The sequence below is a fragment of the Melopsittacus undulatus genome, chromosome Z, assembly GCF_012275295.1.
Source record: "Melopsittacus undulatus isolate bMelUnd1 chromosome Z, bMelUnd1.mat.Z, whole genome shotgun sequence".
Lineage (NCBI taxonomy): Eukaryota > Metazoa > Chordata > Aves > Psittaciformes > Psittaculidae > Melopsittacus > Melopsittacus undulatus.
This window is the reverse complement of record NC_047557.1, coordinates 82,447,627-82,464,223: the sequence shown is the minus strand read 5'-3', so window position 1 is coordinate 82,464,223 and position 16,597 is coordinate 82,447,627. Positions and strand designations below refer to the sequence as shown.

The following is a 16,597-nucleotide window of genomic DNA, read 5'->3' as shown; positions in this document are numbered from 1 at the left end:
CTGGGACCAAAGTATCAGGTCCCTGATTTGTGCTTACAGGATGAGGACAACTTACATTGGAGTGCCAGGTAGATTTTTTTTTTTTAATGGGGTTTATCTTTCTACACAGCTTTCTTAGCAGTGAGACTGATACTGGTGTGGAGTGAATGTTAACAGTGCTGGCTGATGTGAAGTTATTGCAGAGCTCTTCATAACCAGAGTTGTTTGCAGCCAGGAAGGATGTCTGAACCCTAGTCTGAAGATCTGTTTGACATAAGCTAGTGTGTCTCTCAATATATATGTGTCATCAGTCACTTCAACAGCCAGAAGAAATTGCTGGCAGTCCCAGATGTCTCCTTTTAACTGATGAGGTATCCTTTTCTTTTTTTTTTTTTTCAAGTCTGTCTTGAGGCCTGTTTGGCTGAATTAGAGCAAACTTGAATGCTCTCACATTGAAAAGTAACAGGAGTTCAGGTTATATTATACTTTAACAGGTTGAATTACCTCTGAAGTGAAGTGAGGAAGCTCTGTTGTGTTGGTGCTCTACTGCTGCTTCTACTTGCTATGATGTTTTCCTAGTACTTTGTCTGCCGTTTCCGTCCAACTTCCTGTTTAACTTTTATTTCATTTCCAGAAGGTGCTCAGGGAGCTGGTGCTGTTGAATCAGCAGCAGGTGTGCTGATAAAACTCTTCTGTGTACACACCAAGTGAGTATATGTAGCATTTGTGTGGTTCTCCTAACTGTTCTCTGACCTGTAGAAATTTAACTTACCAGTTCTTTTTGTTCATAACAAAAGCTACTTGGCCCCATAGAAACTTCCAGTGGTGTGGTTAACATGGCATTACCAGAAAGTAGCCCTGCATGATGTTGTGCCAACCTAGTATTTTTGTTGTCATGAGTACACAATGACTTAAGAGTTGTGCTCATATGTAAGTGCTGGGAAACATCTGATACCCTGGGCACCAGAACAACTTGGTGACGCAGCTGAACGAGGATCAGCTTCCATTAATTCTTTCGGAGGCAGAAAATACTAAATACATATTCCAGGAGAATCAGTTCCATGAAGAGAAATCTTCTAAGCTTTTGACTTTCCTTGGTGATTCATAAACTAATCAGAGATGCCTGTTTCTTTTTCAGGGCCCTACAGGATGTGCAGATTAGATTTCAGCCTCTTCATAGCCCTGACACAAGTGCATCCATGCCTTCCCATGGCTCTCAAGAAGAATTTGGTGAGGATTTGAGTTAAATTTATATTTGAGCCTTTAAAGGTGGTTGTTGTGGGGAAGGGAGGCAGCTTAGGTGCCTCTTTGTGATAGTGGCTGTCATTTCATAAAGGGTTTTTTATATGAGCTGGCTGTGAAGCACAGTCCTTGATTAAACAACATGTGAGGATGGAGCACAGGGACGTATTAGGCTAAGAGTGCTAATGCTTTGTGCATGCTTGAGTGCACCTTTCTAGGTGATTTTGCACTTGTGCCAGCAACTTGACGTTTGTCTCTTGTCAGGTGGAAGAGATTAGAGTGACACCAGAGCTCTGGGAGCAGAGGGGACTGGGTAGTGTGTAGTGTGATCTTTCAGTTCATTCACCATTCTGGGATGTGGCTGTTAAACTGGCCTTACATTTAGGGAAGAAAGGAATCTTGGATCTCTTATTATCAAGGCCTGATAAAATCCACTCTTCAGCTTACTCTTGTAAGCATAACACAGCATCTGACTAGGATGTTGCAGGGACTTTTTGTTCTTTTTGGAATCAAGTATGTCCAATAATGGCATAAGTTCATACTTTGTGGAATTAAAGCTTTAGCTCTTGGGGGAAGATCCTGTAAATTGATTTGTGTTTCTCCCTTGGAAGCTTTTCCAGACCACATGGCTGATCTAAGCACAGAAGATCTGGGATCAGAAAAAGGATCAGTGCATGGCTCTCAACCAGATCTGCAGCACATTGCTGATCTGCCTGTACCAGCAGACTTTCTTTCTCTCTCAAATGATGCCAAACCTAAACTGATGACTCCAGATGCATTCATGACACCAAGTACATCTCTTCAACAGGTAACCAGAAATCAGAGTTGCTGTTGGTGTACAAAGGTGGGTTTGGATTTTGATGCTTTTGGGAACTTTTTCTAGGCTGCAATGACTCTGATAGGCTATGTCAGCTGAATGCAGAGCACACAGAAAACTCTGTGCATGTAACCAAAGTGAGTAAAGACATGTTGGCATGTCTAAAATGCTAAGCTGGCCTAAGTTTGTGTTCCAAGTGCTGTGTTCAGCAGCAAACCTGCTAATGTAGCTGTGTGGTGTAGGAACACAGGTTTGATAAATAACTGTGTCTGAGCTGGCAGACTGTTCTTACTGGTTTACATGTCTTGTTTGGAGCTGTGATATAATGGAAGAAAATGGACAAAGAACTGTCATGGTTTGAGTCCAGCCATTAACTCTGAACCACGCAGCCGTTTGCTCAATCCTCCCCCTTCTTCCTCCCCCTGTGCCTGGAGGGATGGGGAGGAGAATCTGAAGAATGTAACTCCTGTGGATTGGGATAAGGACAGTCCAGTAACTAAGGTATAATGCAAATCCACTGCTGCTACCACCAATAATAATGATAAGGGAAGTAACAAGGGAAGAGAATACAACTGCTTGCCACCCGCTGACCAATACCTAGCCCGACCCAAGCAGCGATCTAGCCTTTCCCATTAATTTCCCCCAGTTTATACACTGGGCAAGATGTGCTGTGGTATGGAATACCCCTTGGCCAGTTTTTGTCAAGTGTCTTGTCTCTACTTCCTCCTGGCTTCCCCTCCTCCCTGGTAGAGCATGAGACTCAGAAAGTCCTTGGTCAGAGTAAACATTACTGAATAGCAACTAAAACCGTCAGTGTTATCAGCATTGTTCACAGGTGGAAAGTTAAAAACACAGCACTGCACCAGCTACTAAGAAGGAGAAAAATGACTGCTACTGCTGAACCCAGGACAGTATCCACCCCTTATTCCACACCAGATCCCACATTTTTCAATACATACCATTGCTTGTCTCAGATATATATATACACACATATATATATACATATATATACACACGTATACACCCACACACAAAGAGAGAGATATCATTCCTTAGTCCATGGACCAATCCCCGTAAAACTGCTGAATTCATCTGGTCCATGATGTCAGGCTCCATCTCTTGTAACAGTCTTTCAGAGGAGGAGAGACACTGCAGTGTTGGATTGTTGCCTGCTGATGACACTGTGGAACTTGTCACTGCTGAGCTTGTCTGGTTTTGTCAAAGTTCATTCTTTTTTGGGATGATGGTCGGAGGGAAGTCAGGACCAGTCACTGGTGACCTGACTAATGAGAGACCACACTGGTGACAACTTCATAGAATCATATAATAGTTAGGGTTGGAAAGGACCTTAAGATCATCTAGTTCCAACCCCCCTGCCATGGCCAGGGACACCTCACACTAAACCATATCACCCAAGGCTTCATCCAACCTGGTCTTGAGCACTGCCAGGGATGGCAGTCCATCACCACCACCATCATCACCACCATCACCACCTCCCTGGGCAACCCATTCCAGCACCTCACCACCCTAACAGTAAAGAATTTCTTCCTTATATCCAGTCTAAACCTCTGCTGTTTAAGTTTCAACGTGTTACCCCTTGTCCTATCACTACAGTCCCTGATGAACAGTCCCTCCCCAGCATCCCTGTAGGACCCCTTGAGATACTGGAAGGCTGCTATGAGGTCTCCACACAGTCTTCTCTTCTCCAGGCTGAACAGCCCCAACTTTCTCAGCCTGTCTTCATATGGGAGGTGCTCCAGTCCCCTGATCATCCTCGTGGCCCTCCTCTGGACTTGTTCCAACAGTTCCATGTCCTTTTTATGTTGAGGACACCAGAACTGCACACAGTACTCCAAGTGAGGTCTCATGAGAACAGAGTAGAGGGGCAGGATCACCTCCTTTGACCTGCTGGTTGCGCTCCTCTTGATGCAGCCCAGGATACAGTTGGCTTTCTGGGCTGTGAGTGCACACTGAAGCCGGCTCATGTTCATTTTCTCATTGACCAACACCCCCAAGTCCTTCTCCGCAGGGTTGCACTGAATTTCCTTTTTGCCCAACCTGTAGCTGTGCCTGGGATGGCTCCGACCCAGGTGTAGGACCTTGCACTTGGCATGGTTAAACTTCATGAGGTTGGCATCAGCCCACCTCACAAGTGTGTCAAGGTCCCTCTGGATGGCATTCCTTCCCTCCAGCGTATCAACAGAACCACACAGCTTGGTGTCATCGGCAAACTTGCTGAGGGTGCACTCAATCCCACTGTCCATGTCAGTGACAAAGATATTAAACAAGACCGGTCCCAACACCGATCCCTGAGGGACACCACTCGTTACTGGTCTCCAGCCGGACATTGAACCATTGACCCCAACTCTCTGCATGCGGCCATCCAGACAGTTCTTTATCCACCGAGTGGTCCACCTATCAAACTGATGTCTCTCCAATTTAGAGACAAGGATGTCATGTGGGACAGTGCCGAACGCTTTGCACAAGTCCAGGTAGATGACGTCAACTGCTCCACCCCTGTCCATCACTTTTGTAGCCCCATCATAGAAGGCCACCAAATTGGTCAGGCAGGATTTTCCCCTTAGTGAAGCCATGCTGGCTGTCACCAAGCACCTTGTTGTTTTTCATGTGCCCTAGCATGCCTTCCAGGAGAATCTGCTCCCAGATTTTGCCAGGCACAGAGGTGAGACTGACTGGTCTGTAATTCCGTGGGTCATCCATTTTCCCCTTCTTGAAAATGGGGCTTGTATTTCCCTTTTTCCAGTCATCAGGAACTTCACTTGACTGCCATGATTTTTCAAATATGATGGCCAGTGGCTTTGCAACTTCATTCGTCAGCTCCTTCAGGACCCGTGGATGGATTTCATCAGGTCCCATGGACTTGTGTACATTCAGGTTCTTAAGATGGTCTCGAACCAGATCCTCTCCTACAGTGGGCCCAAAGTTTTCATTCTCACAGTCCCTGTGTCTGCCTTCCAAGACTTGGGTGGTGCGGTCAGAGCCTTTGCCAGTGAAGACCGAGGCAAAGAAGCCATTCAGAACCTCAGCCTTCTCCAAATCCTGTGTAGCCAGTTCTCCCAAAAGTTTCCGGAGGGGCCTACATTGTCCTTAGTCTGTTTTTTAGCAGCTACATACCTATAAAATCCCTTTCTGTTATCTTTAACATCCCTAGCCAAGTTTAGCTGCAACTGGGCCTTAGCTTTCCTAACCTGGTCCCTAACTACCCTGACAATATCCCTGTATTCATCCCAGGCAGCCTGTCCTTGCTTCCACCTTTAATAAGCCTCTTTGTTCCTGTGAATTTTTCTCAGCAGCTCCTTATCCACCCAAGGAGGTCTCCTGGCCCTCCTGCTGCACTTCCTTCTAGTCGGGATGCAACACTCCTGAGCTTGTAGCAGGTGATCCTTGAATATTAACCAAGAGTCTTGGGCCCCCCTGCCCTCTAGGGCTATATCCCATGGAACCTTGCTAAGCAGGTTCCTGAAGAGGCCAAAGTCTGCTCTCTTGAAGTCCAGGGCAGTGAGCTTGCTGCACACTCTTCTCACTGTCCTGAGGACCTCAAATTCGACCATCTTGTGATCACTGCATCCAAGACTTCCCTGGAGAGTCACATTTCCAATGAGCCCTTCCCTGTTGGTGAGCACGAGGTCGAGCAGAGCACCTCTCCTTGTCAGCTCCTCTATTGCTTGCAGAAGGAAGTTGTCTTCCACACAATCAAGAAACCTCCTGGATTGCTTGTGCCGGGCTGTACCGTTGCCCCAACAGATGTCAGGGTGGTTGAAGTCCCCCATGAGAACAAGGGCCTGCGAGTGTGAGGCTTTTCCTATTTGTCTGTAGAGTTCTTCATCCACAGGTTCCTCTTGATCAGGCAGTCTGTAACAGATCCCCACAGTAATGTGTCCCGTCACGGATTTCCCCTTAACCCTGACACACAAACTTTCTGTTAACTGATCACCTGTCCCCAGACAAAGTTCCATACTCTCCAGCCTATCCCTAACATAAAGGGCAACTCCCCCTCCCCTCTTACCGGGCCTGTCTTTTCTAAAAAGCCTGTAACCCTCCATTCCAACACTCCAGTCAAAGGAGCCTTCCCACCATGTTTCTGTGATGCCTATTATATCATAGCCCTGTAGATGTGCCCACATCTCTAATTCCTCTTTTTTGTTCCCCATGCTACGGGCATTGGTATAGAGGCATCTGAGCCAAGCTCCAAATGAAGCCGGTTCATTGGCTGGAGCAGCTAGGATATCACTACATTGCTCCAAGCATTTATTATAGGTGCTGGCAACTGACTGGGTGTGTTGGGATGGAATGATGCTCCCCTCCCGCAACACAACTAGTTTAAAGCATCCTTGACAAGTCTGGCAAGCCTCCCAGCAAAGCCACTCTTCCCTTTCTTTATCAGAGCAGTTCCACCAGCCCCCAGTAGGCCTAGCCTACAAATGTGGGCCCCATGTCCAAGACACCCAAACCCTTGACTATGACACCACCCTTTTAACCATTCATTAACCTGTCCAATCCTCCTTGCCTTTGGAAGGTCCTCCCCTCTGTCTTGAAGAATTGACGAGAAGACTATCTGAGCTCCAGAGCCCCTGACCACCTCTCCCAGGGCTCTGTAGTCCTTCTTTATACTCCTCAGGCTACTACTATCTATATCCCTAGCACCCACATGTATCACTAGAAGCAGGTAATAGTCCGTGGGACTTACTAGAGCAGGCAGCCTCTCTGTAACATCCCTGATCCGTGCCCCAGGTAGGCAACACACCTCCCTCGCGACCGGGTCAGGCCGACAGATGAGTGCTTCTGTCCCTTAGGCATGAAAGAATAAATTAAACTCCTCTTAAAGGTTTTGCTGTTCCTGGCAAAGTTCCTGAGTGCAGGAGTTAATTTTGTGCCTGTGGGTGGGTATCCTTCCCAATGCAAAGATGTCCCAAGGGAGGAGAGAAGTTGTTGCTGGAGCCATGATTGCACATACTCTTTGCTGCAAGGAGCAGCTCAGTCTTCAGTTTGGACAGTGTAACTCTTCAGTTTAAACCTGGCTTTTCACTGCTACCTGTTTCATGGCAGGCTTTTTCTGGCTGGCAACAGTACCCAGGAGCAGTGTAGGGTTGACACAGCCTTTAATTTTGCTCAGTCTGTGCGCTCTGCCATGAGTACTGTCAAGCCTAAGCAGCTTGGCCACTCCAGCTTTCCTAGCTGAGTATTTGTGTGCTCTCTGTATGTGTTTTGACAGCCAGAAGCAGCAGTTGGGGCCAACATGTCCTACTGTGCTCTTCACAGATGATAAGAGCATTCTGCTTCCATGTATCAGCAGTGTAGGACCTAAACCCTCTACAGATTCTGGCCTCACTAGACCTTGGCAGAGCAGCCTAGGCTCAAAGAGCAAAATGGGAATCTGGGGCAAAGCCTTGCAGAATGCCAGTTTTTGGGAGAGCAGTTCCTCAATAACAGCAGTCGTGGTTCATGTAATTGGTGTGTTAGGGCTTGCCTTCGACCAGCACCTGAGCACTCTAGCAGTACCACTTGACCTATTTTTTCTGTTCCCTCTTCACTAAAGACTCTTTAGGAATTCTGGAGCCAGCACCCTCAGGCAAAGTTCTCTTGAACTCTTCTGTCACATCCTGATTGCTGTGTTCTCTTCTAGATTGCTGTGTCTCCAGGCAGTAGTGTCAGTTCCCTGACTTCAGTCACAGCCATGAGTAGCACTTCTGTCACAGATGCCTCTATGCCCAGGTAAGTAGCATGTGTATTAAACAATATATTTGCAGGGGAAGGTGAACTGATACAGTCCTTTAGGGTCGCACAGAGCTGTAGTGCATCTTGTAGAAGAGACTAACTTGAGTTAGAAACTGGCTTGAGTCCCAGCATCCCTGTATAGGCAACTGTTTGCATCTCTAGTGCAGCTTGGAGCATGCCTGTTGTCATCCAAGGGACCAACAATAGTGTTTCATTTGTGCCTCAGAAGGGTTCTCTTATTGCATTTCAGTTCTGTTGCTTTACATGCTTCTCCCTAAAGGGCTATTCTTTACGGGTAGGAGCACATGCAGCCACCAAAGACAGGGAGATAACTGGGGCTGTTAGGAAAATCTTACTAGTGGTGCAATGGGTTGGGCTGCATACCAGGTGAAAACTTCACCTCTGAGGGTGGGAAAGGACAAAGACCTATCCAATAATGTCCTGATTTTCTCTAAACTCCATATAGTGGGCACTGAAGATATATCTGGTCCCTTCTTCTACTGACACCTCAAATTTAAGAAATTGCTAACCTCTCCCTCATTTATTTTTTTTCTCCTTTGTTTTGCTTGTTTATTTCAACCTTTCTATCTAGTATCTCCTTGGGCACTGGGAGTTGCAGGTGCTAGTTGAGAGGGAGTAGCTGACCATTGTGGAAGGAGCAAGGGCTTGGAGAGCACTAGTGCTGTTTGTGTTGGGCTCCTCCATTGACTTGTGGGTTCCATTTCCTCACCTTGAGTGTCTGATGCAGATCTGTACCATTAGGTTGGCCTGCTTGATTTGCTTGTGTCTGTTTCCTGCAGGCCATCAGAAGACTTAACTGTGAGCCCCAAGATGCAGCTGGACACCAGCCTCACACTGAGTAGCAGTAGCAGCGGTCTCCAGACTAGTCCTAGGAGCCATTCAGTTCTTATCCCAGGCCTTTCTGACAAGCTGACACCAAAGGCACCTCTTCCAGTAAGGCTCCCTTTAGTCTCCTCGTGGGACAAGAGATCTCTTTCTCTGGGCCTATACAAGCAGAAATTAAACATACTTGGATATTAAGAGGGCCAGAGGCTACCCTCTGGGACACAAGTTTACCTGTGTTAATGGACCTTGGCCTCATGTAAAACAGCATTTCTCTGAAAACTAGAGACAGCTCTAGCTTCTGCGGTCACTGTTGCAATGGTTGAATGTGGTTCAGCCTTTGTGTTAGGAAACAGTGCTACCTGGAAAGTACTGTCTTCCTCTTTGTTGGCCTGACAAGTCTGAAACAGTCATTTCATATTCCTAAATCTTTCTTTTCAGATATGATGTAAAACATATCTGGTTATGACCAAAGCTTGAAATTGAAATAAGCTGTTTAGTCCAGGAGATACTCATTATTACAACTAACTTTTCCCCACAAAGAGAAGGGATCCTGGAGCAGAGCAGGGAAGTAGAACTGGTGTTCCACTTTCTTTTGAAGGTGTGTTCAAACTAGCATGGGATAAGTGTTGTTAGCCCATCTGAAAACCTGTTACAAGTCTTGAGGCCTTTCTCCATCTGACAGAGTGGGAGCACCAGAGATCACATGAGGAAAGGATACAGCTGGCTGTTCCCAGGGGTGGTTGCTGTAAGGTACCAGGGGTTCTTGGGGTGTCTCCACATTATCCTGAAGGCTCTTGTTTGATTTTTGTATTCAGGTCTCACCAGGAAACCCTTCTCTAGCACTGGAACTGCAGGAGGTAGAGCCCTTGGTGATGCCCCAGGCTTCTCCCACCCGTGAACGCTCACCAGACGTCATTTCCTCTGCTTCCACAGTCATGTCCCAGGATATTCCTGAGATTGCTTCTGAGACCTTGCAACGTAGCTTTGCGGCAGCTCCCTCTGGGCTTCCTGCAGAGGTGCTGGATTCCAGCCATCACGCAGACAGTATGGCATCTGCTGCCTCAGCCTTGCATTTGCTGTCTCCAGGCACCCGGCACAATTCCGAGCACAGCCACCACTCATTGGACATGCCTCCAGTGGAGGTGGACAGGCTGAATGCCCCATCACTACTGGAGACTGCTTTAACTCAGGAAAATGCATCTTCTGACAGCGTTGTGAGTCAGCCATGGCCAGCAGCTCCTGACATAACCAGAGAAACCCGGAATACCATGGCAGACAGGTAATCGCTTGGGTTTGTCTTACTTGGAGCGATGTCTTTGCACTTGCCAAATTGCTTGCTTAGTGAAAGCCCTTATGTTGGGGTTAATCCAGAGCTGTTCTCCATCCCCCCTTTCCTTAAGGGATCTGATAATTCAACCTTCCTGTGTGCTTGGTCTGTGTATGCTGTGCCCTGAACTTCCCGGGCAAGCTCTAACAGTTTGCCCCCTTCCAATACCCCTTGTAGCATAAAGGAACTCTGTTAACAAGGTGAAAGTCTACTTTATTGGCCTTCATGTTCACCTGGGAATAGAGACATGAGGTGGGATTTTTTATTTTATTTGTTTTTTAACTAAAACCCAATGCAAGCTAAATTCTGCCCCAGGTGATGCATTCCTTCATGCTCTTGTTGAATCAATTAGCACATAATTGATTGTCAGGTTTGATTGTAGGTTAATCGTACATCTCTCTTCTAGGACTGGCTCTGTGCAGCTAGCGTTACAAATAAAGAACTTTAAAGTCAGAAACGAGTGGCGATGTCTCTGGACCAGGCATGCAGAATGGTGCAGCATTACATATGCCTGCTTACCAGGAGCAAACTATGACCCTGGAGCAGTGCTAGGATTCATCACAGAATTCATATCCCTGTCTTGTAGTGGGATGGGAGCAGGAAAGAGCACCTGTATCTCCAGACTGTCTAGGTGAAGAGTGTGTGCAAACACCTCTCTCTTCAACAGGACTAGCAGGCTGAGAGCATCAGTGTTGTCCCTCAAACTACACAGGACTGTTCCCTTGCATCAGAAAGAAAGGCCTTGCTTTGTGCCTCCACACTTGAGGGTTCTGCTTCAGGAAACAGTTGTGACAGCTCTGGGGAGGGCACTGAAGCTGTGTCTCTACACAGTGCTTTTGCTCTTAATTTAAAGTTGAGAAAATACAGGTTTGCAGTCTGTCTTTGAATTTTTCAGGACTCCTCATATCAGAATACCTCTGAATGAGAGATTTCTGGTTGGTTGGTTGGGTTTGGTTTTGGCATTCTAGCTCAGTAAAGTCACAGGATCATAGAATGAACCCTAGAAGGGTTTGGGTTAGAAGGTACATTGCAGTTCATCCAGTCCCAACCCCCTGCCATGGGCAGGGACACTTTCCACTAGACTAGGTTGCTCCAAGCACCGGTCAGCCTTGAACAGTGCCAGGGATGAGGCAGCCACCTTTGTGAAAGTAACAAGTGCTCACTTCTGTCTAAAGATCTTCCTGCAACTGAATTCACATAGACCTAGTTTACCGCATAGAACATGCCATTTGCTTTCAAACTCTTTATGAGACTGGAATCACTGCTGCAATTCTTTTCTGTCTGATAAAGCTAAACCATGTAATTCACATACTTCCTCAGACACTTGAAAGAAGTGGTAAGTACTGATTTTTGCCGCAGAGATCAGTATTCCCTGGGGAAAAACAAATCCAAGATGAGATGCTGTTCACTGAAGCGCACTGTACTGCCCACTTTGAGTAGTGACTTACCTGTCTTGTATGAACATCTGTTGGGAGATTGTTGTTGGTTAGTGCCTGAAGCGTAGCTGAGCTGCTTATCCCTTCTTAAGGCCCCCAGAAAAACACTTGGAGAAACTGAAGTGTTTAGTGGCTCTACACAGCACCTGCTGCTTTCTACATCTGTGCAGAGAGGTGTGGGGGGTTATTTCGTTTAGACCTTCTATCATGATCTCTCCTGACAAGTGGAGTGAGGAAATAATCCAAGCTGAAAGAGTCATTTATGATGGTATTTTTCTTTCTTCCTCTAGCCCAAGGGATGAGGTTGAAGAAAAGCACAAGAGCTCTTCCTATCATCGACACAGCTACCACCTGCTGCAGCATGACAGCCAGGATGCTAGTGCAGAACAAAGGTACCAGAGTGCCTAGATCCCTCTCTCGCCCTGCATGGACTCAGTTCAGGCTACATTTGTGCTTCTGTCCCCAGCAAGCCTTCACGTGTGGGGTGAATGTCTTTGCTTTGTTTCCTGACTTCATGTGTCTATGCAGTCCAGCTTCTTTAATGTTCTGATGAATTCAGCTGCTCAATGGATCAGTCTCTGGGCACTGTCCAATTTACTCTCTGCAGGGAAAGATTTGACTGTACTGCTTCGAAAAGCATGTACCAAGTTCAGTTTAATTACCAGTGAAAATGTATTAAAGGATCAGTTTCCAAATACTGTGCCTTAGATAAGATAGTGAGGGTGTATCAGAAGTTAGTTTTGTAGGGACCTTAAAGCTCACCCAGTTCCAACCCCCTGCCATCGTCAGGGACACCTTTGACTAGATCAGGTTGTTCCAAGCCCCATCCAAGCTGGCCTTGAACACTTCCAGGGATGGGGCAGCCACAGCTTCTCTGGGCAACCTGTGCCAGGGCCTCACAGGGAAGAACTTTTTTCTAATATCTCTTCTCAATCTCCTCTCTTAAAGCCATTAAAAAGGCTTTAAAAGGTTAAAGCTGTTCCCCCTTGTCCTGTCCCTACAGGTCTTTGTCAAAAGTTCCTCTTCAGGTTTCTTGTAGCCTCCTTAGGCACTGGAGCTGCTCTAAGGTCTCCCTGGATCCTTCTTTTCTCCAGGCTGAACAAGCCCAGCTCTCAGCTTGTCTAGCAGAGGTACTCAAGTCACTGAATAATCTTATGGCCTCCTTTGTACTTACTCCACATCCTTTTTGTGTTTGGGGCCTCAGACCTAAACACAGTACTCCAGGTGGGGTCTCATGAGAGCAGAGTAAAGGGGGTAGTTTATTGCTTTTGACACCTTTTCTCACTCATGAGCCACTGTGAAGCTCTGTGGGCACATTATGTGTGCAAGCTCAGCCCTGTTTGACAGCTGAGAGTTTGTTCATATGGCACACTGAAATTCATATTGACCCAGCCAGCCAGCCTGTACTGGGTGACTGTTCAGCAGCTGAAAGACTCCAAGGTACTGAAAATCATGTACTTTGTAGGCTCAACCTGATTCTCCTCTGTTCCTGAAATGCTTGCTGTGTGAAGTGCTTTCTGTCTGTAAAGATAAGCTATGTGCTCGTCCAGTGTCACATCCTTGTGTGTATGCAGTAAGAACAGGCATTGTTTCCCCACACTACCTCAACCACAGTTGTCCCAAATGCACATTGAAATCTTGTTGTGCAGCATTTGAGCTCAGCCTGATCAGGCCTGAATCAGAACAGAGCAGCACATGCTGAGATCTGTGGAAATCTCTTTGTTAAAGATCATAGTGGAGAGCTGTTTAGCTACATGACTGCCCACACATGAATTAAGAGCTGAGTGTAAATCCCCTCCCATTAATGAAGGCTAATGCTGTCAGGTATTGCAACTGATGTTGTCTCTCCTGATATTCCTTTCTAGTGACCATGATGATGAAGTTGCAAGCTTGGCTTCTACATCAGGTGGATTTGGTGCCAAAACATCTACACAGAGGCTGCCTGTGAAGGACTGGAAAGCCAAGACATCCCCACAGGCTTCACCAAAGCTAAAGAGGAAGGGCAAGAAAGATGACAGGTACACTGAGTTTGCCAGTATACATGTGGCTGTGGGACCAGCTGTGCAGGGCCACAACCTGATTAGCCATTAGTAGCTTGGCCAGGGTCTGAGGCTGGGGAGTGAAAGGCCAAGTGCTTCCAACTCTCACCCTTTTTTGCAAATGGCAGTAACCCCACAGAAGGTGTTGCTGGTTACTCAGACACTGGCTACCACCCAGGGTGTGAGTATACCTGAACGTGGGCTCCACTTTCAATTGCCTTCTGAGCACTGGCACAGTGCCTTTGTTCAGCAATATCTGTTGTTTGTTACCTGCTTGCTACTTTAGTGTATTTCTCAACATGCCCGTATGAATGTCTTGTAAGTGAAAATTGATGACTGGAAAGTCTGCCCTTGAACCAAGGTGTCTGCATTAATGTGAGGAAAGCAACACAGGATACTCTCCTTTTATTGTGTTCCATGATGTGGATGTCTAGCTGTGCAGGTTACAACAAAGATGGGCTATGGCATTAAGTCTCTGGCTGTGGTCCTATGCTGTGACATTCAGAAGCTCAGCCTCTGAAATTACTTTAATTTTTCCTGCCTCAGTCCTTTTTAAGGTTTCTGAATGGAGGCTGTCTAGGAACAATAAATGTTATTTGACTTCTGGTAGCATTTGAATATTCATAGATGTGTGACTTTGATGGAGACATGCAATATTAGTGGATTAGTGTTTTTCTTTATTCTGGTGTGTATGCTGGAGTGCTTCACTAGTTTCTTCTCCTTTAGAGCTAGAATCGTTCTAGATGATTTGAAGCTCATTAATTCTATGTTTGACAAGTGGGCACTTGATTTTCATTTGGAAAATATCAGGAGACCTTCAAAAGCTGTTTGGCAAAGCCTTCCCTGGCTTTAAATTTCAACAAAATTGAAAAACCAGCATGCATTTTATGTTGTAACAGTCTTCATTAAGTCTTAGTTTAAATCTCCTCCCTGCAAAGGGACCAGTCTGTAGGGAATTTTGGGGTGTGTGGATAGTGAAATCACGAAGTGTTAGTGCAGTAAGGACTAGGATTTCATCACTTTCACCTCACTCTTCATGTTATACTAGGCAAACAGAAGTATAGAAGTATGAGCTAGAGTGTAGAAGCTAAAGCAACTGTAAAATGTGTGATCTGTGTTGGCAGAAGACTTGGGTAATAAAAGCAGTTAATTGATGTAATTGTATTACTACTTTCTTTTTATTTCCAGGGATGTGAACCAGTCGCCAAGATCATCTAACAGCCTGGTGAGTCAAAGCTGCTCTGAGTCTGTCTCAAGGGCCTGATACTTCAGCTCTATTTGCTGTCCTACTAGAGACCTGAGAGAAAATTCCTCCCAGTTCCTTGAAGCCCTGTGGGCCCCTGCTATGCCCCAGCAGGCTGAGATGGAGCTGTGCCAGGACTTGGCATTGCTCTGTTCTCTGGCAGTGAAGGAACTGCTCAGTGCTATGCAGGCAGGTAGCTCCCTTCTCACCTCTGCATAGCTTGTGAGAACACAGAGATACTCAATATAATCGAAGACGTTCCCACTCATTCCCTCTTCGTTGCTGAGATAACTCACATGCATTGGCAGCCGGAGAAACTTCCCAGAAAAATAAAGTTTACAGTGAGACTTGCCTGTTGGAATTTCTTATCCCTGTTGATAATACCCTCGTATCTGGCAGAAAATGTTCTGTGAGTTGTGTAGACTTCCTAAACTGCCCTTGGTACATGTGCCTCCTTTAGATATTTTTAGCATGTGAAGAGACAAACTATAAATTTGTATTTCTGCAGTTGTTTGGTTATTCATAAATAAGCAAAAGAGCTGAAAAAGTGCTTTAGGCAACTTCCTTCTTACTCTACTGATTGCACAGCACTTTCCTAAGTATTTGAGGATGTGATTTACATTAGGAAGCCTAAGCATGCTCTTAGCATGTGGCCAAAAGTGAATAGTATCTGTTTTCTTCTGTTTTCTTTTAGCTGCCAGAGGTTTGAAGCGAGTCTTGAATCTGAACCGTTGATATTCTAAGCAACCATTTACGAATTCCATGCAGGGACCTTGTGTACCTTGCTTTATCAGTTTATTTACTGGGACAAAAGCCTTAGAAATGGGCATTAAGCTGCTTTCTGTTTTCTGCTTTGTGTGTTACACTTCAGTCCTTGGTACAGGGGTTGATTTAGCTAGTGGAAAGCTTGAAGGCCTTCTGATTCTGTTAGAAATGAATCCTTGTCCTCTTCTCACACAGATTACACCAGAGTTCCAGGAGGAGGTTATGTGCATATTGAGGAGGCAACAGCAGGAGCTCTCATGGCTGCGTCAGAACCAGATGGAGCTGGTGCAAAGAGTCATGGATCACATCAGTGCTATTCAGAGCAGCCTTATGGGCCACATGGAGAGGCTGATTAACTCCCAGCAAGAGCAGAGCCGTATCCTTGTATGCAAATGTTTGGCTGTACGTAAGAAGTAGAAGGCTGTGGGGCAGGCTAGAGGCATGAAGGAGACTCAGAAAGTTCAAGCATCTTGGTAGAGCTGGTAATCAGTGCAGTAAAATTACCTGTCTGCAGTGTAACTGTTTCAGTTCCTCTCAGTCCCTTCCAAAGGGCAAGAAACTCAGAATGGGGAAGAATTGTCACTTTCTCCATGCTACTAAATCTTCTTGTTACCATTAGGACCATAAGTGCTGCAAAGCTGGAGTAGACTAGAGGTGCCCATAATATGTTAGCATATGCCAGGCAGTGGCCAGTTGCATAAAAGTAATTATGGGATGATGCTTTCCTTCCTTTTCTCCTTCAGGCAAGTCAGTATATGCACCAGAAATAGCATAGCTGAATAGAGAATTATCTTGTTTGTATCCCTATATACTTCTGTTGGTCCACAGGTCCCTAATGTGTTGTCTGAAAAGTACCTTATTTTGATGTTTTCAAACCTGATACCCAGTATTTTTTTGTTGTATGGTGAATAGTGAGTTCCTGCATCTTGTACTATGCTGAATTTGTTGTGTTCCCCATACTAAGGAGCCCCAGCCTGTTTCCAGGCTACAACCACTCTTAACTTCTATGGAATGACAATGATTTCTGTTTTCTCTATTAATTAGTGTTGGATTTTCCTTTTTGATCATTAGGCTGATATTTTCAGAGGTAATTCAGGTAGCCTTCTACTGAAGCTGGGAGTCTACAGTTATACTGTAATATTAGAATAATTTTTCCTTGCCTGCACT

General features: G+C 45.8%; 1 protein-coding gene across 1 annotated transcript in view; it reads left to right on the top strand.

Moving 5' to 3' along the window:
- Positions 1–16,597, top strand: part of EDC4 (enhancer of mRNA decapping 4) — a 43,333-nt gene that overhangs the window by 17,437 nt on the left and 9,299 nt on the right. The window contains exons 13-22 of the mRNA XM_005152415.4: positions 614–686; positions 1,118–1,209; positions 1,833–2,029; positions 7,683–7,771; positions 8,575–8,728; positions 9,436–9,899; positions 11,674–11,775; positions 13,249–13,401; positions 14,611–14,647; positions 15,626–15,806. Of these exons, the coding sequence (XP_005152472.1) occupies positions 614–686; positions 1,118–1,209; positions 1,833–2,029; positions 7,683–7,771; positions 8,575–8,728; positions 9,436–9,899; positions 11,674–11,775; positions 13,249–13,401; positions 14,611–14,647; positions 15,626–15,806 (1,542 nt within the window). The remainder of the gene's footprint in view (positions 1–613; positions 687–1,117; positions 1,210–1,832; positions 2,030–7,682; positions 7,772–8,574; positions 8,729–9,435; positions 9,900–11,673; positions 11,776–13,248; positions 13,402–14,610; positions 14,648–15,625; positions 15,807–16,597) is intronic.